This window comes from Equus przewalskii, chromosome 23 (assembly GCF_037783145.1).
Source record: "Equus przewalskii isolate Varuska chromosome 23, EquPr2, whole genome shotgun sequence".
Taxonomy (NCBI): Eukaryota; Metazoa; Chordata; class Mammalia; order Perissodactyla; family Equidae; genus Equus; species Equus przewalskii.
The window spans coordinates 6919464-6944581 of NC_091853.1; the positions used below are offsets into that span (position 1 = coordinate 6919464).

Consider the following 25118-nt stretch of genomic DNA (forward strand, 5'->3'; position numbering starts at 1 on the left):
ACCCTAATGGCCATTGATTTTTTAGTAGATTCTGCCAGTCTTGATTGTTTTATCTTCAACCTAATGGTCTGTTCTCCTTTGGACTTCTTAAATTTTCAAAAGCTTGTGTGCTTGTTTTTAAAACATGCTGTTAGGTCTTAGGAGGAAGAGTAAATATTGCTGCTAAGGCAAATGATGCTTTGAGTTGCTATCTACTCTAAATAAAGAAGGAAGCCACCAAGCAGTTTAGTCACACACTATGAGTTTACTGACTATTGGTCGACATGTAGTTTATATACTTTTCTTGACATATACAAATGGGTAATATAGTCTAATGGGTATACTCGGAGAGGTGTAGGTAGAGATAGTAATTGTTATGTTTAGTCATTAATATGCCTTCTTTAGTCAGCAGAATATATTGAGTAGTAAGCAGGAGTATGTTGAACTCTGTTATGTGCTTCCTCCAGCTACTTTTAATGCATTTTAGGCCTTGGAGGTATTAAAATATTTTTCCTAAACTTTCACTGGGAATATAGTTTCAAGGGTAACTTTTAAGATAAGAAATAGCTAAATATCTGTTGTGTGTGCATATCTTATATACATATTATAAATATATATATGCCTATATATATATCTATTAGATATTAATTGAGTGATTTTTCCTTCTTTATTTCCTTGATCTTTAAAATTTCTGTGGTCAATGCTATCGGATCATAGAAAAAAATCAATTAAGCAGACAAGAAAAAACACTTTTCAGGTAAGAAAGTAAAATAATAGACCACATATATGATATCTATCTCTTTAATTAGGAATGTTTACATATTTATTTTTAGAAAATCACTCCTTAAAATTTATTTTCGCAATAAATTAAGTTTTAATTCCTAGAATACTGACTTTATTTGTTCACCAAGTCACCATTGAGCACCTTCTTTGTGCTAGGTGCTGTGCCAAACACTGCCTCACAGAAATGAGGTCCCTGTCCTCAGAGAATTTCCTTAGGGGAGGGGATGTGACTGGTACTCTGGAGTAAAGAAGAAGAGCATCTAAACATACTGGCATCTCAGAAATGCTTCCCACAGGGGGCTGTGCCAGTATTCTATCTTTAAAGATGAGATGGGTAAAGGAGGGTGCAGTGGAGAAGGACTTCCATGGTAGAGGCATCAACACAGAGGTCTGAAATTACTGTGAGGTCACTTGGGAACAAGATGTTCTGGGAATAAAAAGTTTTCCTGTGGGAATAATACATGAGGCTTCTACAGTGTTAGGGAGGAGCTGGATCCAAGGATCTACTTAAATCTCTCCTTGATAATTAGAAAATCAGATTCCCATTCTTTTTAAATATATGATGTGGCTATGGCTCTCTGCTCTGTTTTAGTGGAGAAATTGACCTATACCTTTTTGGCTTCCAATTAAATACTTAATTTTTCTTCCAACATCTTAGAAGAAGTGAAAACAGAAGAACACAGTGTTGGCTAGCTTACTTCTACTTTTATCTGTGCTCTTCCCTTCCAGCCCCCTGCCAAGGAACTGGTAATAGACATTCAGCACCAAGGACAGTAACGGGGCCATTCTCTAAGTCAGGCCTTAGTAGCGGAAGGGTGGAGGTGGGCTGCTGGACGAGCCCTGTCCTCCTCATTGGGTATGTTTTCTCTTGCCCTTGCTTCTTCTCCCTGGGTATGGTCTTCCACACATGGGCTTTTCTTTGCCGCTGTAGTGTCAAATTACAGAGGTCTAAGATTCATGTATGGGCTTCATAGAAAACGGGCAAGAGAGGCCTTTGAGCCTCGTTGGTACTAGGCCTTAAGCCTGCCTCTTAATTAGGCCAAAGGGTTCCATATGGTCCCCCTCATGTTTCCAGGGTTGGGGAGGAAATGTATTGGGGTTTGAGGCAAAAGCCATCAGACCTTGTTCTTTGTACATGCATCTCTTTTAGAAACCCTGCAGGAAGGGATGCCCGACAGGACCGAATGTTAGCATCCTGGGTTTTCTTACTCCTCTTTGATCTATAGCACATGTCCTCAAGGAGGGTGATGTTGCCCCCAAGGGGACAAAAATTGATTCTTGGGGTCAAAAAAGCTTACTGTTTTTATGTATAAAGCACAGATATATATATGTGCAGTTCTGATATATGGTATATCTGCGTATTAAAATTTAATGGGGGGAAATTTAATGGTGAAAAATATCTAATAAGTTTCCTTAGGAGGACAATAATAGAAAGAAGGTTGAGAAACACAGTTTTAAAGCATAGTGTCTCTCTCTCTCTTTTTTTTTTCTTCTCACTCTCTTTCTTAGGAAGTACAAGGCTGGTTCAGTGATTCATAATACCAGCACGATCCTAGACTCTTTGTCTTTTTTGCTCTGCCATCTTTTGCCCATAGCTCCCATCTTCCATCTTCGAGATTGTCTTTTAGTTTAAGATGGTTCCTGCAGCTCTGCTATCATGTATAACTGAGAGAGAGAAGAAAGAAGAGGGAAGGGCAAAAGGTACATATCCGCTAAATCAGACCCTTTTAAATATCCCTGATGTCACTCAACAACCTCTAATTACATCTTAAACTGATTAAAATGTAGACATTTCATTTGCACTGGAGGTTGGGCAATGTAGATTTATTTGTCTATTTAGTTATCTCGTAAAGTTGGGCATGTTGCCATTCCCAACAAAACTGGGATTCTGTTAATAAGAAATAAGTGGGAGATGGATATTAGGCAGGCAAGTAGCCGTCTCTTCAGTAGTCCCTTTTGTCATTCATTTGCATGGCAGCTACCCAGGGTAAGTTATAGTCTGTTATTTGGAATAGAGCAGTAGCTAAGTGCCTCTGCCGGTAGCTAAGTGCCTCTGCTTTAAGCTGGGACTCATTAATCTGCTTTAAAATCTTGAACAAACTGGGTTTGTGAATAAGCAAATAAAATGGATTAAATATGAAGGCATTAAGTTCTTGAGAGTGTTTCTTAGTGGGGAACACACATGGTATTTGTAAACTGAGAACTGGCTTCTTCATTCAGTTTACAGATCTCTGACTCAGGAACTTCTGCATTTTGAATGTTGCAGTTGGAACCATTAACTATTGATTAGTTAGATTTAATGAAAATATATTGCTTAGAAATTATGTTTTATGAATAAAAGTTAAATATCGAAGTTTCATAGATGTTAGTAAAAAAATAAAAACATTGTGTTTCTAAGCCAGCTGTGATAGCCTAGAGGTTAAAGTTCGGCATGCTCTGCTTTGGCTGCCTGGGTTTGGTTCCTGGGCGGGGAACCACACCACTGTCTGTCAGTAGCCATGCTGTGCTGGCAGCTCACATAGAGGAACTAGAAAGACTTACGACTAGAATATACAACTATGTACTGGGGCTTTGGGGAGGAAAAAAAATAAAAATAAAAACCTCCTTCAAACTCTTAAAAAAAAAACAGACAAAAATTTGTGTTTCCTGCAGTTGGATTTGTAATTATGTTTTTCAAACAAAGTGATGGTGGTATTTATTGAATATCTCAAATTATAGAGTAACTGATAGCAGCAAAATGTGATCTTTTACAAATTTGTGAGTGCTCATATTCTTACTGTGTGACAAGAAATTAGGAAAAAGGAAACAGCAGTGGAAAATTTCCAATTAAATCCATGGATTTTGGCATAATTACTTCCTTCAGCAATTAAAGTGGCATTGTAATGGTTGGCAAAGCTTCAGGATTAGGGCACGCAAACACAAAGCCATTTTAATAGTGCCATTGTGTTCAGCGTGTGCAATATATGACCTCACTGCTTCTTGGGGGAGGAGGTGGGCAGGATTTGGCAGTGACCTGTCTGTCTGCCTCTGTTCTCTCTCTCTCTTTCTCCTTTCCCTCTCTTCCTTTTCCCCTCTCTCTCCTTTTTAAATTGGGTTATCATTTTGAAGTACTCTGAGAGAGTAATCTGACAGGAATTATTTTGGAGCGCATAAAATTATACTTAGTTTTTTAAAAAGATACTTCTCTGTTTTTAAGGAATGATTTTTTAAAAAAGTGTATTGGCTTTTTGATTAAAAAAATTGTTTTCTTCAAATTCTCTTCCATGTCTTTAAACGGTCGGTAATCTTGGCTCATCTGACGTTCTGTATTTTGTACTTTAGTGAATACTGTAGACTCTTAAACATTCACAATAAAAATATTGATTTAAATGACCTCAGCAAATTATTGGTAAATTGAAAGTGATCTTGCCTGTTCTTTCTGTCCACGTAAAATGCTGCTTAGTTTTCTGCCTATCGGGGACTCAGACATGGGATTGTTTTCCTTCCCTGTTATGAATATACAGGACAAGGAGAAATCTTCCTGAGAGAGTAGGTAGAAAGTATTAAAAATATTTAATACTTGGGCACTAAAGGCAACACTGGGGGGAACACAAGGTTAGGGAGCAGACGTAACTAGACCAGTATGACAAGTGTGTGTTGAGAGCTTAGGTAGAGGCATGTACAGGGGGTTCCAAAGAAGGCTTCTCAGACATGATGACATGGATCTGAGTGTTGAAGATTAAGTAGGAGTTGGCTAGAGGGAGAAGTGTGGGGAGGGCACCCCATGAGGGGAGCATGGAGTGCTCCAAGGCACCGAGCCTGAGAGCACAGGTGCACACAGAGACCACACTAGAGGGCAGGGCTGTTTTTCTACTTTGTTTATGGTTTGGATTTCATACTAAACAATGGGAGTCATTTAATGACTCTAATTTTAGAGTCTGGAAATGGTGGGATGGGACTTATGTCACTGTTGAGGATGGATTGGAGGGTGCTCAAATTGGGTGCAGGGAAATTAATTGCGAGGTTATTGTGATAGTCTGTATGAGAGTTGGTGACATCTAGAGTGGTGATTGAAATAGAGAGGAGAGGATGCATTTAAGGGATATTAAGAAGGTAGAATGAGCAGGACTTGGTGACGATTCTGGAGCATGAAGACAGAGGAAGATGGAGGATGGATGATTCCTAGGTACTTGGAAAAAAATGCATGTGAAGGCCCCCAAGGTCTGCTCCTGCTTCCTTCTCCAGACTGTTCTCCACTTCATTCTGACCTTTCTTTAGTCCACAGTTCCTTAATGTTCTGTGTTGCTTTGATCTTCCATGTCTTTGCGCATCCTGATCCCTTGTGGAATGCTTCCTACCACGTCTCTTCTCTGAAATTGTTTCTGGCCAGTCCCCCAAGCAGAACAGATTATTCCCTGCTCTTGGTCAGTGCTTCTCCTTGTGTGGAGCTTAACCAGAGTACCTCTCACGCTTATTGTAATTGTGTGCATGTTGTTCTCCTCTAAGACTAAGCTTATTTATCTTTGAGTGAATGAGCTACACGAATTAACTCCTTGGAGAGTATGAGTTATGCGTCTCATCTTCTGTCAAGGGCAGATGTTAAATATTTATTTATTGAACAGATCATCTAGTTAAGGATTATTTACATCTATAGTGAATAAAAGCATCTCTGTGGTTACTTTCTTTGCTGCTAAGGGAGAAATTTCCTTTTAGCTTTATTGATACAGCAAGTGTGCTCTCCTTTTTTAGTCTTCTAAAGGTCAGTCATTTTCTAGTGGAGCAATAATATTTCTCGGTAACTAAGTTTCTGGAAGAGCCAATAAGAAATATTATCGAGATGGTTCTTAGACCACAGTGTGGGAATTGTCCTCTACTTTTGTGCAGGAGTCAAGAAATCATGAAAAAGCATTGACTTATTTCTGGAAGACCAGCTGTTAAGACTGTGCAGATTAGTGCTTTATTAAGGTGGGGTGGGGAGAGAAGAAAGGCATTTGAGTTGTAGCTGCTATGTGGCAGAGAGGGAAGCACTCCTCTTGCCTGAAAATCTGTGCAGTCCAACCATAAATAAGGCGTTCAGGCAATAGAATGGAGTCAATTTAATAATGCTTAGTCTTCAGATTACTCTTCTCACCCTTTACCTTGAAGATCCGTTTTGGAGGAAAATGGCCTGCAAATTTTCTTTTTATTTCTATATATTAGACTATATACTAAAAAATGTATAGTTTAAATTCACAGTAATACTAAAGGTACAGTCATTATTTTTTCTGCATTAATTTAGCAAAGTAATTTTCCCATAAGATGTACTTATGGGAAAACCAACCACCTATTATAGTGAAAATAATAAAATTCAAATGGTTGCACTCAGTGGCTAATGGATTATTCATGATTGTTTGTGTCAGTGCCTTGGCTCCCTGTTGATGGAGCAAGCATAAGAAACTGAGCTTTCCAAAGCGGTGCAGCTTGTCAACAGCAAGGGGGGACAGTTCAGGTGCAGTCTGAGGCTCCCCATCTCCAAATTACATTTGTGAAATGTTAAAATATTGTGTGTAGAGCCTTTTTTTAAAGATGAGAGAATGCTGCAATATAGGGAAAATACACTGTGGCTATATTGTAACAATGGTAAAAGTAATAGTACTCCTTTTTTCTGTGAGGCTTGGGTTTTTAAAAAAGTTGCCTTATGACGCTTTTCATTTGACCCATAGGATTGTCTCAGTTTAGTAGCAAAAGAAACTGAGGTTCAGAGACAATTTTGCCCACTCAGTGGTGGAGCTGGGGCTGAAAGCGAGGTTCTTTGTGTTTCATTTGAGGCCTCACCCCTTAGCCCTCACAGCAGGAGTGTGCTGGGCACGTGGTTCTCATGCTGCTGGATCGTAGAATGACATGAGTCTTCAGGATGCCAGATTAGCCACTCACTCTTCAGAAGGGAGAAATTTCTCTTTAGTGCTTTGTTGCGCTTCAGCGACTTTTGTCAAGTCAGGAGAGACTTCCAAATAGCAAGATGTCATTACCAATTCTTTTGACTTTTGGTGAGAATATATGTTGGAGGTAGGAGGACTGGTGAGAGCCACGAAGGGGGTCAGTAAGTATGAATTAGTAAGAAAGGGGTTGGGTACCTGAATCCATTTATCACTTTTAATGCAAAGTTCTATTTACTTAGTAAAAAAGCAGAGAAAATATTTAGATGTATTGTGGGCTTTTCAGCCAAACACATGATGATTATTTGCTATTTAAAATGTTTGCTACCTTCTATTTTGCTTTAATAATGTTCAAAGGGATTGTTATTAAATCTGCATTAAAAATATATGGTCATAGCTTGAGTTGAAACAGATCCCAGCCTGAAGATATTAAGTAACTAAACCTCCTTTCTTCTCCTTCTTTCCCTCCTTCCTTCCTTCCTTTTTCTCTCTCTTTCTCTTTTTATTGTTTTTGAAGAAAATATTTTGATTCTTTAAAGGGCATTATGCAGACATTTATAACCTGTATATTTCTCTTTGGCATCTATATATCCTAAAACCTTATTCACGCTCCTAAAATCTCAAACAGATGTTCTCCAGCTCTTTGCTCTGAAGTTTTGTTTTGTTTTATTTTCCTTTTATCCATTTGTTTCTCAACTTATCTTCTTCCTTTTTGGTTCTAGGCACAGAGTAGATGCTCTGCTTGCTTTGGTTAAACTTTAAATGATTACTGAAACCATCCAAACTAGCGCATATTCTAATATAGTTCTTGGAGAATATTAAAAGAGTATTTAATTATATCTATTTAGATATGAAGGAGAGTATCGATCTGCCTCTTTTCTGAACTCCAATGTAGTTTATCTGTTTCCTTCTTTAATGGTTTTCTATGTGCATGTCTTTATCTGCTCATGAGATTTCAAATTCCTGGTGTCCTCCTAGTGCAGGGCCATGCTCACAGCATCTCCCTAGCACTTCTTAGTTTCTTAGAACATTTTTTTTTGATGAATAAATAATATTAGTTATTTAGGGTCACATTTTTTAGAGCAAATACAAGTCCGTAGTTTCATTATTCTCTATTTTATTCACTTACAATGACATTCCAAATGAAACTTAGCCCTTGGAATTAAGGAGTAAAGTCATTAACTTAGTTAAGATGCTGTTCAGTATTATTTCCTCTGTCAGAATGTACAGTAGCATTTGCAAAATAAATTGGTGGGAATAGGGGAAATTTTGCATCATTGTTTTCTCTGTAACTCTCCATTCTAAAGTATCAGGGGAGCTGAAGGCTTGGGTTTTGCAGTATTCTTATTGGCCTTTATCTATTTCCTAAGCTGCTGTTCATTGAAATCCCATCTGTGTTGAAGCTCTGTTCTGCCAAATTTCCTGCAAAACTCATAGAACACACCATGCTGATTGTTGAGTAACGTATCCTGACTTGAGGCAGGTGGTTTTCACATTGTGATGAACATCAGGATCCCCTGGAGCTTGTTAAGAGGGCAGAGACTGCACACGCTCCCCTGAACATTCTGAATCTGTAGGTTCAGGATGGGTCCTGGCTGTCCGTGGTTATAACAGTTTCTGATGGTCCCAGAATGACTATTTCAGAAACACTGCCATTGAGTCAAAAATTTATTTTCAATGGACTTTTGTGATTTTTAAAATGATGATTCTTCTAAAAGTTGTGATGCATTCTAAATGTGTTTAAAAGCTTATAGGTATGCTTATGAATTCTTTGATATTGCAGAATCAGTACTGATTTATGTGACATTGCGGATGTAATTATAAAATACTGTCCTTGCTGTAGTTTTATTGGTCTTGTATATATTAACATACCATTTTAAAAACAATCTTTATTTAAAAACTCCCTTTTTAGTAAACTCCCATCTATCAGGAATGAGAACAAACAAAAACACAAATTGCAATTTTTTTTCTGCTGTTAATTTCTACATACACAATATTTACCTCTACTTAATCCCATATTTTATGTGTGACTCTTTACTGGAGAAAAAATTCAGGATATTTTGAAGATACAATCTAATGTGCCTTTATTACCACTAATAATGGTCAGTATTTAATGGTGTTATATTGATCCTGAAGTTGGACAGACTACTGAATTTTTTATTTACCAAAAAGAGTTTAAGGATTAATTTCTGTATCAAATGTTTTTATAAATGCTGATGTTCTGAAAATAAAAGTGAATTGACAATACATAATAATTTATTGCAAGCTTTTATTAATTTCAGCTAAATGAATGATGTATTCCAATGAGGTCATTATGATAATGCTCATGGATTAATATTCAATGTAGAGGGCCCTTCCCCTCTTTTTTTTTTTTTTAACTTTGCAAATGCTTTTTATATAAGATGAGCAGATCTAGCACTCTTTAGACATGTGATACATGGAAAGGCTGGGAACTAGGAGAATTACTATGGAACTTGACTTGTAAATTTGTAGGTGATCAGAATTCCTTAAAATGCCTTAATCTATTATTCCTTCTTTTTTTTTTTTTTTTTAGGGACTTTCTCCCTCGAGGGTCAGGCATCGTAACGAGACGGCCTCTTGTGCTGCAGCTTGTTACTTCCAAAGCAGGTAATGAATGAGGGTATTTGCTACATGGATGAGTACATCAATGGTACCTATTGCCGCCATTTCTGGATGTTGGGTTGTAGCAACAGAAATGTTTTTGTGATCATTCTGCTCTGGATAGCTGCCTAAATTTCCCTCCAGTGCTCCCTACTTCATTGTTCTTTTAATTCATTTGGGTACAGTAAAGGGAAAGCCTTATTTGCATATAGATTTTTAACATCTATTTTTTATGCCTTGAAAATAATAGTCTCATTGTAATACAGCTATATAATTGTAAAATATAGCATAGCTACTAATATTCCTTTGGTATACTTCCTTCTTGTATATGTGTGTTTGTTTGGGGATATTTTTAAGTAGCAAGATTCAACATCCATTTAATGTCTGTATGCATATGTATAGTGTATGTGTGTCTATATCTATATCCATATCTGTATCTACATCTAATGAGCTATGCTTGTCCTTTTTAGGACTTGATAGGCAAATGAGCTTTGTTTTCATTTTTATTTCTTAGCAACTGATGTGTTGAAGTTTTTTCATGTTTATTTGGTGTTTGTATTTCTTCTTTTGTGATTTGGCTATTTTTATCTTTCCCCATTTTTTTGAGAATTTTACTGCTTTTCCTCTCAGTTGCTTTGAATGCTTAAGATTTAAGCACTCATAAAAATCATACCTCATAATTTGTAAAAGCCAAGGTCGTGAAGATATACCCCTATGTTTTCTTCTAAGAATTTTATAATTTTGTTCCTATGTTTAGGTTTTTGATCTATTTTGAGTTAATTTTTGTATACAGGATGAGGTCAGGTCCAACTTTATTTTCTACATGTGGATATCCACTCGTCTCAGCACCATTTGTTGAAAAGACTATTCTTTCTCCATTGTATGCTTTTGTTGTCCTTCTTAAAAATCAATTGTCCCTAGATATATGGGTTCATTTCTGGACTCTCAATTCTATTCGATTGGTCTATATGTCTATATTTGTGCGTTTCATACTGTCTTGATTACCCTTGCTTTGTAGTAAGTTTTGAAATTGGGAATTATGAGTCCTTCTACTGTGTTCATCTTGTTTTGGCTATCCTGAGTCCTTTGAAATTCTATATGAGTTTGAGAATCAATGTTATTGCAGGAATGCAAGAGTGGTTTAACATCTCAAAATCAAGTAATGTAATGTATCATGTCAGGAGAAAGAAAAACAAAAATCACAGGATCATCTCAATAGACTTAGAAAAAGCATTTGAAAAAATCCCACACCCTACCATGAAACACTCAATAAACTAGGAATAGATGGGCGTCTCTCCAACCTGATAAAGGGCATGTACGAAAACCCCACAACTAACGTCATACCGAATGGTGAAAGACTGAATGCTTTCTCTCTAAAATTGGGAACAAGACAAGGATATCCACTCTTGCCACTTCTGTTGAACATTGTACTGAATGCTCTAGCCAGGGAAACTGGACAAGAGAAAGAAATAAAAGGCATCCATGTTGGAAAGGATGGAGTAAAATTATTTCTACTTGCAGATGATATGATCAATAAATTCTTAAGGAATCCACTGAAAAACTATTAGAACTACTAAGTGAGTTCAGCAAGGTTGTAGAATACATGATCAAGGGGCACATATGTATGGTGACAGAAAAAACTAGACTGTTGGTGGTGAACATGATGCAGTCTATACAGAAACTGATATATAGTAATGTACACCTGAAATTACACAGTGTCGTAAGCCAATGTGACCTCAACAGAACAATAAAAAAAAAAACAAGATACAAAAATCAATTGTATTTCTATCACAATCAAAAAATGAAAGAATACAATTCAATTTACAATAGCATCAAAAAGATACACTACTTAGGAATAAATTTAACAAAAGAAGACTAAAACTTATACTCTGAAAACTACAAAGCAATGTTGAAAGAAATTAAAGAATATCTAAATAATTGGAAAAACATCCCATGTTCACTGATTGGAAATCTTAATGTTAAGATGGCAATACTTTCCAAACAGACCATAGAGTCAATGCAATCTGTATCAGAATCCCAGCTGACTTTTTTTGTAGAAATTGCAGATAATTTTAACTTTTTTTTTTTCTGGCTAAGGAAGATTTGCCCTGAGCTAACATCTGTTGCCAGTCTTCCTCTTTTTCGCTTGAGGAGGATTAGCCCTGAGCTAACATCAGTGCCAGTCTTCCTCTATTTTATATGTGGGTCACTGCCACAGCGTGGCTGATGAGTGGTGTAGGTCTGTGCCTGGGATCTGAACCTGTGAACCTAAGCCACTGAAGCCGAGTGTGCCCAACTTAACCACTAGGTCCTGGGTCTGACCCTTTAACTGTTTTTCAGCGTTAAAAAAATCTATACTAAGTTTGATCCAAAGGAATGGACTCAAATGCTGTCATTTGAAAAAAGTAAAATTCCTTACAAATCTACGTGCGCCAGCCGCTATTCTAAACTTTGGAGATAGAGCAGTGAGTAGGACAAAGTCTCTGTCCTTTTGGTGGTTTATATTCTGGTTATATTATTTTTAATGTATAGAAATTTTACCCTTTATGGTTATAAAATTTATACATTTAAATTTAATGAAAAGTAAATATTCAGCAAAATCGTCCTCCTTTTCATACTTTATTTTTATTTTATTTTATTTTGGTGAGGAAGATTGGCCCTGAGCTAACACCTGTTACCAATCTTCCTCTTTTTGCTTGAGGAAGAATCTCCCTGAGCTAACACCTATGCCAGTCTTCCTCTATTTTGTATGTGGGACGCTGCCACAGCATGGCCCAATGAGTGGTGTGTAGGTCTGTGCCTGGGATCCGAACCTGCGAACTCCAGGCCACCAAAGTGGAGCAGGTGAACTTAACCACTATACCACTGGGCTGGCCTCATTCTTTATTTTTTAGCATTTGTCTCTTTATTTATCTGGAATTTATTTTCGTGTATGCTAAAGTAATTTTTTTCCCACTCAGTCTCCTTTATCTTATATTGCATTCTTACCACAATCTGTTTTTGAATGTTGTTTCTGTTTTATTGTGTCAGTTCCACAGTGTTTTACTTTTATGGCTTTATGATTTGCTTTGATATCTATTTGTCAGGGATATAGTCCTCCCCCCATTACTTATTTTTGCTTAGGGGTTCTTTTCTACTTGTCTGGCAAAGTTCAGAATAATTTTGTAAAGACAAAACTATTGCCACTAGAATTATTTTAACTTCATTAGATTCATTGGAGAATAATCAGTATCTTTAAAATATTTACTATTTTTTCCAATCCAGGGACCTGGATGCTATCTCCTTTCATTTGCTCAAATCTTCTTTGTATCTCTTAGTAAAATTCTTCAGGGTCGTTATATAGCATCTAAGCATTTCTAGTTGGGGTATTCATATTTATTGTTTGTTCTTGTGGTTTGAATAGGGTTTTTTCCATTACATTTTCTGACTGCTCATTGCTGATTTGTGTAATAGCTGCTATTTTAATTTTAATTTTTTAATTAACCATCTTACTCTGCATTTGACAGATGAAAATATTTTTAACTGATTCTCTTGGGTATTTTAGTTATGTAGTCATTTCATTTGCATTTCTTAATTTATTCAACAAATGCTTATCATGCAAATACTGGGATGGCTGAGAAAAGAGATTTATTGATCAGAATATTAATCAGCTCCAGTGCAGTAGGGGCTTTTTGGAAAGAATTGACATGGGAAAAATATTCTTCCACGTTGAGCTCCTTTGAGAAGTTTCATTACATGCTTCTCCCTTATGCCCTTTTGTCAACAGTCTCCCAGTCTTGTCCCTTCTAAGCCCCTGATCATTCTTTGGTTACTTCCCATTAATCAGTGAGGATCAGCCCTTGCACCCCACTTCTCTGTTCATGCAAAGTGGGCTAGAAATTCTTCCCACAGGGAAAACTTACTGACCCCACAACCTTTCAGGAACCCCAAAAATGGGGCTTTTGCATTGCAGCGTGCTGCTCTAGATGATGCCAGCTGAGAACTAGGCTCATTTTTTTCTTTTTCACCCTAAGGGAACCATTCACAGGGAAATCCCAGGTGTGACTGTAGGCTTGGGTTGATGGAGGGCTGACAAAATGGCAGAGAGAAACAAGCTGGGATATATGTCACTGCTCATGCAATTTACTTTTGCCTTCTGGTCCTAATTGGATAAGTTCCATAAATACTACTTTCTCTTGATAGATTCATTCATTCAACCAATGTTTATTGAGTGATTGCTGTGTACCAGGCAAATGTCACTGTCATCATGGAGGTGACATTCTAGTGGGGGAGAAACCTACAATAAGCAAAACAAACACATAGAATGTTAGTAATGAAGAAAGTGAGCATTCAAGCTTGCTGATGTTTGTGTAGGCAGAGGGAGGTTAGGAGATTCTAAGATGGAAGCTGCTTACGTGTTTGAAGTTTAACAAGGAGGCCAGCAGGGCCAGAGTGGAGTGAGTGAGGAGGCGTAGTAGGAGATGGGGTAAAGAGAGTTAGCATTGCTGAAATGGGAAAGAGCCTGACTGGGTAGGGTCTTGTGGGCTAGGGACCTTGAAAGGGAAATGGTAGGAGGATTAGAGCCATTGAATGTAAGAGAAAGAAATGATAGAGGATTCAAGGATTGGAGAGGGGGTTAGGATATTTCCTTTACTCATAAGGAGGATGAAGGGACACCTATTCTATTGCACCCACATGGAAAGAGGAAAATGTGGGGGAAAGTAAGTCTATACTTTTAGTGGTAGAGTTGGGGGATTCCTCATTTGTATTTTCTCCAGGAAGTAGGAGACAAGATATTTGCTGTTAATGATTATTTTATCTTCTTATTTCCATTAGTGTGTCTCTCATTTCTCTTTAATGCTCTATTACATTGGCCAGGACTTCTAGAACCATGTTTTGCTTCTAGTTGTGATAAAAATGCCTCTTATGTTAAATTATGCATGTACTTTTTACTATCTGTTTTTCCTGGTAAGGAAAAACAAATTTATTTTAGCCCTAATTTTTAAAAGATTTTAAAATCTATTAAATAGGTATATAATTGTATTGAGTGCCATTTTGGCATTTATTGAGATGATCATTTAAAAAACTCTGATGTGTTCACCCTTTTATAGATTTCTTATTTAAGCATCCTTGCATTCCTAAGATATAGTTGATTATAGTAACTTATTCTTTTACTGTACTTTTAAAGTAATTTCACTAATTCATTTAGGTTATTTACATTTTTTTCTCTCTGTATACATCGATCTATTGTCATTGAGTTATCAAATGGAAGCTATACTAGTCAGCATAAAATAAAGAGAGGCTGCTAGCCTGGCTTTTTACAAGGTGTTGTGCCTTTGACTCAGGGGCTCAGAGATGGTGCTGTGGGTCATAAGAGCCTGGGTGAAGTTAGACGTGAGGCTGGGCTTGCATCTGGGTCCCAGGCGTGGGCTGTCAGAGCACATAGAGAATACTCTACACCAGGTGGACACTTAGTGTTCTAATGCAGAGCTTTTCCTGCCATAACTCTAGAAACGCTTATAAAAGAATTGTTAGGCCCAAGATAGGTACTATGTAGAAAACTATAATAAAGAGTATTTGCCATTTTTGGGGAGCTTTAATTATGTATCAGCACTGTACACTTTGAAGATGTTTTCGTTTAATCTTAACAGGAACCTTCTGAGATAGATTTTGTGATTCCCATTTTAGAAAAAGAGCCCCAGCAAGCTTAAGCAATTTGTCTAAGGCCACACTGTTGGGACGAGGGGGAATTGTTGCTAGTATCTTTCTGACGCTGTTAATACTGCATTTTAAAAATCGGAATCTCTACTGCTTGCCTTATATTTGCAAGACACACTTTATATTTTTATAGGGTATTTTTGTGTAAAGGAGCATAAAGATGTGAATAGTAAATATAGAAATTGTTTGGTTAATTCGTAATTATTGTCTAATTTCCAACATAATGCCCATTCAGTAATATTTAACTGCTTGACTAAACCAAGCCAACAAATTAATTATAGGCTCTATGCCTTATTCTCTGTAATTAGTTTTAGGACATTTAGTACTTCCACAGAAGAGCATTCCAAGAAATCACAGTATTGTGAGGAAGGTGAGAAAAATCACCACCTCTGTTTTATGAATAAACGAAACGTTTTAAGTGATAAGTTCGTGGTAGTTTGGTTGCAGACAGAGGTATTTCTGAAGGTGTGGCTAGAGAAGACAAGAGCTGTTCAAAGTGTGATGGGGGTTGGGTAAGGACTGCAGTGTCAAGAGTAAGGGAGTACAGAGAGAGTCTTCATAAGACAAGGGGACAGTTTCCAGTGCCTGTGGGCTTCCTCCAGTGCCGTATGGCAATTGGCTCGTGCAGGCTCCTGAGATGTGACTGTGTACCTCTCTTCCTATCTCTGTATTCAGTGACATCATGGTGCTAGCTTGAAGTTGGCCATGGTGGGAAGATTTACAGTACAGAAATTGGCAAATGCTGCAGATCAGACTTTTTTCCCCCTCTGGTGCCAGCTGTTAAACATTTACCAGCATACCACTGGTTTCCTTCTCAATTCCTAATCTTACTGTTTACTGGTTAAATGGCATGTCAGACTGAGAAAGCCAATGTGTCTGAGTGTCAAATTTTTGATGAACTACTGAGAAGATTAAAAGTGTCACTGCTTTAAGAAGTGATCCATTTGGAATTTGATGTGCCCCTGAAGGAAAGGTGGTCTTTAAAAACATCAGAATCCCAGTCACTCTTTGCATTAAAAGTTGCTGTTAAGGACTCACAAAAGTAAAGCCTGTAGGTCACGGTTGAGGACAAATGGTTTTGTCTCCTGGAGAACTTTACTATGTTAAACTATTTCTCTAAATGCTCTTATATTGCCTCATTCTCCCTTATATCTGTGACATTAATGTCAGAAGGGAAGATGTTAAAAATCAGAAATTACAAAATGGATAATTTAAAGGTAATTGTTCAAATTACAGAAGTATTCTTTCTTTTATGAAAGATTTCCTTGCTGCTTCCTCCTTTCATGCATGCCAACTATATTATTAATTCATCAAAATTTGATTTACCACTTTTGTATTGCATCTATTGTGCAATGTGACGTGTCCATGTTTTAAAAATTGCATATGACTTGTAATCTATTAGAGAATTATTGCTATTCAGTATTTTGGATCCTTGGTTGGAGTTGCTGTAAATGACGATTTTAAAAAAGATTCTTAGTAACAGAAGTCAGAACTTTGTTTCAGAGGCACCAGATCACTAACAGGGCGAGGAGGATCTTCACAGACCATCAGAGGCTGAGATTCTAACCCCTAGTTTTGTTGTTACATAACTGACTTACCTTGTGGGCCTAAATGTAGAGAGTAAAAATCGTCCAGGTGAGAGCTCTGTAGCAGCAAGTGCATATCTGCTTGTTCCTCAGAGCTGAGGTCCTCTTACTTGATTTCTGATAAATTCCAGGAATTGACCCTATGGAATGTCACATAGTTATCAGGCACATCATTTTAATTCTGAAAAGTATAACTATCAAAAATGTATTGGAATGTATTTGGTGGGGGAGTTGGACAATGGGGTGTTGGGTTTTCCAAGAAGGTTGAGGATCACTGGCATAGAAGGGTTCAAAGGGATTTGTTTCTCTAGGGGATGCTTTGGGTTGGTTTTCCTTGAATATTGGACAAAATGTAATAATAAACGGACTTCCAAAGGTCCTAGGTAGAACAACATTCTTGTTAAATGGATAGAGATTTAGAGACTGTAAACATGTATTGAAGTAAGACTTTGTCCAAATATTCCCCCATTTATAACCTATTTCATTGAGAGGGCAAAAGGGTTTTCTTTCAAGATTCTTAAAAACTTTGTTTTTGAGGGGAAAAAAGATAGTTCATGCTATTTGGGACTTTCACTTAGAACCACTTTAAATCTGGTTTGATTGTGTTTTTCAGGTTATTGCTCTTTTAATATTTACATAACTCAAGATATTCAACTTGTCTTTATTTTATCCTTGGTTGTTGAGAGCCCACTGTGAATTACTGGTTATATTCATTTCTTTTCTTTTCTTTCTTTGTTTCTTGTTGACAATACTCTGAAACTGTTATTTTTACCTATTTCTTCTGTTACTCTTTTTTCTTAGCTTAAAGATTGGCTACACATTTATTAATAGACTTAGAATTTATAGTTACCCAGTTATGTATCTTCCAATACAAAGTCCAGAGCAATTTTCACTCAACTCTCAAAATTTTGAGAAAGTCAAAGGGCTACTCTAAGAAAACGTGACCCCAATTTTATTTCTTCACAGTTAGATGGCTGCTGTTTAACACCATGTATATTTCCATTTAGGAAGAAAATGACTAAATTAAAGGTATTATATGTCTTCTCAAAGAAAATGAAGAAATAATATATTTCAATGGAATTAACATTCCAGATTGTGAGGTTAAGATGACTTTTGAGTTGGTGATCACTTGTTGTTTTTTAGCTCTGTCTCCATTCTATTTTAGGAGAAGATCTTGAAGCTTGTATCTTCCTTGAGTTTCCAAACCAAAAATTACAGTTCTCTGACCATAGACCCTTTCAGTCCATCTAATGTCTACTCCAGAACTATGTCTGCTTAAAGAGGTTGGATGGAGGGGACATATCAAGTTCCTTAATTTGGGGACTTCTCTTTCTTTCTATCCTCCTTCTCACTCCCATTTTCTACAAAAAGAGTTGTCTTGAAATGATTGATATTAAAGAGGACTAAAAGATAGGCTGTAGAGTTATTAATATCTGTTCAAATCTGAGAGGAGGAAATGTGATTTTTATTGCAAGAAAATAAATAGACTTGTTTTACATCATGCCCATGGATATTGTAAACCAACAATTGCTACTTCCCTACCCCTTTCCACTCTCATTGTTTCCCCTTGGGCTTCTAGCAACAGAAATTATAATCACAGATGTTCCCTGTATGTGCATTTGTTGGATGAGTCGGAGTAGTCTGGAATGCATTTTTCTCTGCCTTCTCCTCCTCTGTGGGGCATACTTTATCTTTCCACTGCCACAACCTGCATCCTTCTCTCTGTGAAACCTTGACTTCAGTAGCCACTTGACTAGCAGGGCAGGACAGGTTATCTCATTTGTTGAATGATATGGTCTATAAGTTTAAGAAACTGGTTGTTCTCTTGTCTAAATAGCATAAGAACTGGTCATAGTTAAGCTACTCTGCTGGCTTAAAGGATGGTTTTGTGCTAACTGAGGGTGTTTATTTTGCTAAGTGAACTAAATTCACATTAAGTACTTTTCAACTGATTGTGCTAGTTTAATATTAACACTCTCCTGCAAGCCTGGTAGAATTTTTTCTCATTACCTCCCAAAGTATATTTGCTTAGTACATTTTTATCTTCATTCTTTTGCATTCATTCATTCATCTGTTCATTAAACAGATTTGAGTGCCTACAATGTGCCACACAACAGAGAAGTTGCCAGTTTATGTTCTGCATACCACGTTTCTTCAGTTGTCTTCCTGTTACTCTCATTTTGGCTAATATTTAAAGAGACCTGATTTTTTTTATTTAGCCTGTGCATAGGTAATACACTGGATGGAATTGTCTCTTTCACTTAACTTCGTTTTTTGTTGTTCCATTATACAGGAATTTGGGGTTATGCAGTGCTTTACAAGTATTAGGACTTATGAAGCACATATCTCTGTAAGGCAGGTCACAAGCAATTTGAGAGTATCCGTTGGAGGGTCTCTAATCTAAGGCATATTAACCGTGATTTCCATTTTCGTTATCCATTTACATTGTTCCTCTCATTCCTCATAAAAACCCTTTTGCTTGACATGTATATGATGTATCTAACTCTTCATCCTTGTATTATTTTTATCATTTCATTTTGCTATGTATGTGTCTACTAATGTCCATATTAGACTCTATATAGGCTTTTCATTGACCAGTATTAGTGCAAGATGCAGAATAAACACAAACGTACTTAAATATAATACAGGTCTATTTTGATTTACAAGGTAGGTGTAATCTTGAGAAATCATCTAAATTGTTTATTATTGTCTGAATTGTTGCTGGCTTTTTATTACTTTTTTTTGATTAGCTTTTTTGATTCCTGCACCAACTTGTGAGCATCAATTCGCACTTCGTACACATTTTACACAGGCTTGAAGTTTTTTTTTTCCTCCTCTTTGGCCCTGAGCTAACATCTGTTGCCAGTCCTCCTGTTTTCTTTTTCTTCTCCCCAAAGCCCCCCAGTACATCGTTGTATATTCTAGTTGTAGGTCCTTCTGTCTCTGCTAGGTGGGATGCCACTTCATCATGGCTCGATGAGCTGTGCCAGGTCTGTGCCCGGGACCCGATCTAGCAAAACCCTGGGCCACCAAAGCAGTGTGCGCGAACTTAACCACTCAGCCACAGGGCTAGCCCCTGTTGCTGGCTTTTTAAATAAGATTTTAAATCATTTTGTATCTATACTATTGAGATTGTTAAAGTTGAGTAATCATAAAAGTAAGCGCATAAAGAACACTTATTCAACAAATGTTTATTTGTTTTTTATTTTTATTGTGGTAACATTGGTTTATAACATTGTACAAATTTCAGGTGTACATTGTTATATTTCGATTTCTCTGTAGATTACAACATGTTCAACACCCAAACACTAATTACAATCCATCACCACACACATGTGCCTAATCATCCCTTTCACCACCACCTCTCCCCACTTCCCCTCTGGTAACCATCAATCCAATCTCTGTCTCTATATGTAATTGTTATTTTTGTCTTCTACGTATGAGTCAGATCATATGGTGTTTGATTTTCTCTCTCTGACTTATTTCACTCAGCATAATACCCTCAGGGTCCATCCATGTTGTCACAGATGGCCAGATTTCATCATTTCTTATGGCTGAGTAGTATTCCATTGTGTATATATACCACATCTTCTTTATCCATTCATCCCTTGATGGGCGCCTAGGTTGCTTCCAAGTCTTGGCTATTGTGAATAATGCTGCGATGATCATAGGGGTGGATATATCTTTACTCATTTGTGTTTTCATGTTCTTTGGATAAGTATCAGCAGTGGAATAGCTCGATTGTATAGCACTTCTATTCATAATCTTTTGGGGAACCTCCATACCGTTTTACATAATGGCTGCACCAGTTCGTACTCCCACCGGTAGTGTATGAGAGTTCCCTTCTCCCCATATCCTCTCCAACACTTGTTTCCTGTCTTGTTAATTATAGCCATTCTGATGAGAGTGAGGTGATATCTCCTTGTGGTTTTGATTTGCATTTCCCTGCTGAGTAGTGATATTGAACATCCTTTCATGTGCCTGTTGGGCATCTCTGTATCTTTGGAGAAATGTCTGTTCAGATCGTTTGCCCGTTTTTTAATTGGATTGTTAGTTTTTCTGTTGTTGGGATGCATGAGTTTTTTATATATTTTGAATATTAACCCCTTATCAGATATATGGTTTGTAAATATATTCTCCCAGTTGTTAGTTTGTCTTTTCGTTTTGTTGATGGTTTCCTTGGCTGTGTAGAATCTTCTTAGTTTGATGTAGTCCCCTTTGTTTATTTTTTCTACTGTTTCCCTTGCCCTGTCAGACATGGTACTTGAAATTATGCTGCTAAGACTGATGTCAAAGAGTATACTGCCTATGTTTTCTTCTAGAAGTTTAACACTTTCAGATCTTACGTTCAAGTCTTTAATCCATTTTGAGTTAATTTTTGTGTATAGTATAAGATAATGGTCTACTTTCGTTCTTTTGCATGTGGCTGTCCAGTTTTCCCAACACCATTTATTGTATGTTCTTGGCTCCCTTGTTGAAAATTAGCTGTTCATAGATGTGTGGGTTTATTTCTGGGCTTTTGATTCTGTTCCATTGATCTGTGTGTGCTTTTGTACCAGCATCATGCTATTTTGGTTACTATAGCTTTGTAGTATATTTTGAAATCAGGCAGTGTGATACCTCCAGCTTTGTTCTCTTTTCTCGGGATTGCTTTGGCTATTTGGGTTCTTTTTTGTTCCATATAAATTTTAGGATTCTTTCTTCTATTTCTGTGAAAAATGTTGTTGGATCTTTGATAGGGATTGCATTGAATCTGTAGATTGCTTTAGGAAATATGGACATTTTAACTATGTTAATTCTTTAATTCCAAGAGCATGGAATATTTTTGCATTTCATTGTGTCTTCTTCAGTTTCTTTCACCAATGTTTTATAGTTTCCAGTGTACAGATCTTTCACCTCTTTGGTTAAGTTTATTCCTAAGTATTTTATTCTTTTTGTTGCAATTGTAAATGGGATTGTATTCTTAATTTCTCTCTTTCTGCTACTTTGTTGTTAGTGTATAAAAATGCAACTGATTTTTGTGTGTTGATTTTGTATCCTGCAACTTTACCGTATTCATTCATTATTTCTAAAAGTTTTTTGGTGGATTCTTTAGGGTTTACTATATATAAAATCATGTCATCTGCAAATAGTGACAGTTTCACTTCTTCCTTTCCAATGTAAATCCCTTTAATTTCTTTTTCTTGCCTGATTGTTCTGGCTGAGACTTCCAATACTATGTTAAATAAGAATGGTGACAGTGGGCATCCTTTTCTGGTTCCTGTTCTTAGAGGGATAGCATTCAGTTTTTCTCCATTGAGAGTGATATTAGCTGTGGGTTTGTCATATATGGCCTTTATTATGCTGAGGTACTCTCTTTCTATACCCATTTCATTCATAATTTTATCATAAATAGATGCTGTATCGTGTCAAATGCTTTCTCTGCGTCTATTGAGATGATCATGTGAAGGTGGCTTTTTTTTCTCCAGAAAGGAATATCTGCCTCTTCTACCTCAGTCAGAACTATCCTTGTTGTAGGGGTTCTTTTTATGCAGTTTTCAGTTCTCTCTCAAGGGTAATTGTTCCAAGAGTAGTTGTAAATTTGCTGTGTCCCTGGGAGGAGGTAAGTTCAGAGTCCGCCTACACCACCATCTTGACACCAATCTCAACAGATGATTATTGAGCACCTTTTGTACTCGTATGAAGTCTATTCTTTCTTTCCTTTTTTCTTTTTGGTGGGGAATATTGGCCCTGAGCTAACATTTGTTGCCAATCTTCCTCTTTTTTTTTTCCTTTCCCCGAAGCCCCAGTACATAGTCGTATAGCCTAGTTATAAGTCCTTCTAGTTCTTCTATGTGGGATGCCACTACAGCATGGCTTGATGAGTGGGGTGTAGGTCCATACCCAGGATCTGCCAGTGAACCCCGGACCGCTGAAGTGGAGCACACAAACTTAACTACTACTCCACCGGGCTGGCCCCTGAAAGCTAATTCTTTAGGTTACTGAGGAGTATACAAAGATATATATAAGACACAGTCCCTATGCTAAATAAGTTATGCTGTAGCATCTGATAGATGAGAATAGCCACACCCCGAAATAGTCCCTGGATAGTATAATAGCAGGGGGTAAACTTCAGGAGTCATATGAAGGAATTGTCTGGCTGCAACTACCCAATGAGCGAGAATAACGGAGGTGGATGTTAACAGGGTGGGCCTGGAGACAACTCCCCATGGGAAGAGTCATTGTCTTCTTGGTGATGCCCCAGCCTCACATTTACACATCTATCACGGAGTTCATCCTGGTGTATCATGAACTCGTATGTCCTGCCAGGATGTCTGCTCCTCAAGGGCACAGACCAAGTGTGTGAAGCTCGCTGTCCTTGTCTGTAGTAGCCACACTGGATGTTTTCTTCGTTTTACCCGTGTACTAATTAGGAAAGAAAATGATTCTATTGAATGAATCTTTCACCAACCCACACATATTTTCTATTTCTATGTCAGTGCTGCCTTTTTCTAATTATCCCCAACAGCAATGACTTGTAATATGCATATAATAAAATTGAGTTTCTTGTGGTGAAAGAAGAGGAGGCAGGAATGAATACATGTGTATACACACATTTCCGCATAATGGATGATTACTCCAGTTTGTATTTTGCTTTTTTTTTTTATTGGGGGTGATGTCTTTGCATTTTTGTTATACAAATATATTTGTAGTGTTTGTTTATGTTACTGAACCAGGTTTGTTTTTGCCCTTTGCCCAGAAAGCCAAACACCCAGATGACAAAACCGCAGCAGAGAGAGGGTTTAATCACATGTCAGCCAAGGAGGAAATGGGAGAACGAGTCTCCAGTCCACCTCCCCGAAAATGGAGACTCAGGGATATTTATGGGGAGGGGAAAGGTGGTCTGAAATTTGGAGGTAGATGATTGGAGGTGAGGTAATTGATGATCTGTGCAAGCGTCTTGACGTCCAAAGGTCGCCTATCAGACATCTGTGCAGGCCCAGTTGATGGGCTGGTGGTCTCAATGGGCCTGAAGTGGACAAGGAATTCTAATTCCTGAAAAACAGCTCACACACCCATTACCATGGTGACCCAGGCTCCAGGAAGATGTTATCTGTAGGAACCTAGTGGGAGTCAGATAGCATGTTGCCTAAACAGCACAGTTAATAATGGGTGGTGAACAGCTGAAAGCTATAATCAGTAACTGCAAAAAAGAAAAAAGACTTTAGTTACTAGCTACCTAATCATCAATGGCTAACTGTTTACCGGTTTCATTTATTTGTTTGAATTGAGGATGGGCAGGTAAAGGATTTACAAAACAAATACAGATTTATCAAAGGTGGCTTGGGGATATTGAGTAAGCTATTGGGGAAAGATGTTTGATGTCTTTGGTTGTGAATGCTTTCAAATGTACTTGCTTGATTTTGTTTTGATTTATTTTAAATGGAATAAGGCATCTGACAATATTTTTCTGCTTGGAGCCTGGACCTCAGATGTGGGATCCAAGTGACTGCTCCCTGAGTGCTGGCATTGAGTTAAACCTCTTCCTAAGGAACCATATGTTAAGTTCTAGTTATTAGCCGCTCAAGTCAAAGTAGTAGAGATATGTAGCAAAGTTTTATGTAGAGAAATAAGCAAAATTCAAAACGCAAACACTTGTTTAAATAACATGACCTCAAAGAAATAAAATAACTGATGGTACCAGTGCAAGGGGAAATATTAGATGTTAGCTGAAAATATTCATTCATCCCGCAAATATTTATCGAGCACTTCTATGTCAGATAGTGAACAAAGTAGGCAACCCTGGTATTATGAAGCAAGACATACAATACACAAAACAAAATAGGTAAGTTGTGTAGTGTGTTTGTGTTAAATGCTGCAGAATAAAAAAGGTCATAGTAAGGGGATTGGGAGAACTGGGTTGCAATTTCATACCAGTTTTGAATGTAACAGTCTTCAAGGGGCTGAGGGCAGAGCAATGTGGCTGACTTGAGGAAGAGCGTTCCAGGGAGAAGCAAGAGTGATATTGTGATTTGTAATAGGAAATAGATAATGGGTCTTTGTCCCCATTTCTGACATGGAGGTCCCCAAACCCTTGGAATTTCCTACGCGATGTAAGCAACAAAGGTGTCTTTTGTTATGTTAATGAGGTGACTTTCGGACCACACCTAAGGATGGGAGCTGGTTGCTAGGAGACCCAACTATGTGATTAGAGGGTTGGAACTTTCAGTCCCACCCCCCTGACCTCCTGGGAGTAGAAAGGTGCTAGGGGTTGAATCAATCGCCAATGGCCAATGATTTAATCAATTTTGCTTGTGAAATGAAGCCTTCATAGAAACCCAAAAGGACAGGATTCAGAGAGCTTCCGGGTTGGTGGGTCTGGAGGGGGCATGGACTCTCCTCGCCCTTTCCCCATACCTTATCCTACGCATCTCTCCATCTGGCTGTCCCTGAGTTTTATCCTTTTCTAATAAACTGGTAATCTAGTAAGTAAAATGTTTCTTTGCCTTCTGTGAGCTGTTCTAGCAAGTTAACAGAACCTAAGGAGGAGGTCGTGGAAACCTGTGATTTATAGCCA

The 25118-nt window shown here is 37.5% G+C and overlaps 1 protein-coding gene across 32 annotated transcripts in view; it reads left to right on the forward strand.

Annotated features, from left to right (window-relative positions):
- Positions 1–25118, forward strand: part of DNM3 (dynamin 3) — a 565868-nt gene that overhangs the window by 121716 nt on the left and 419034 nt on the right. For all 32 annotated transcript variants that reach the window (XR_011532051.1, XR_011532053.1, XR_011532052.1 and 29 more), the window contains exon 2: positions 9211–9284. Coding sequence is in view for 18 of the 32 variants with exons in the window: in XM_070591069.1 (XP_070447170.1) it covers positions 9211–9284 (74 nt within the window). In the remaining 14 variants the exon portion in view is untranslated. The remainder of the gene's footprint in view (positions 1–9210; positions 9285–25118) is intronic.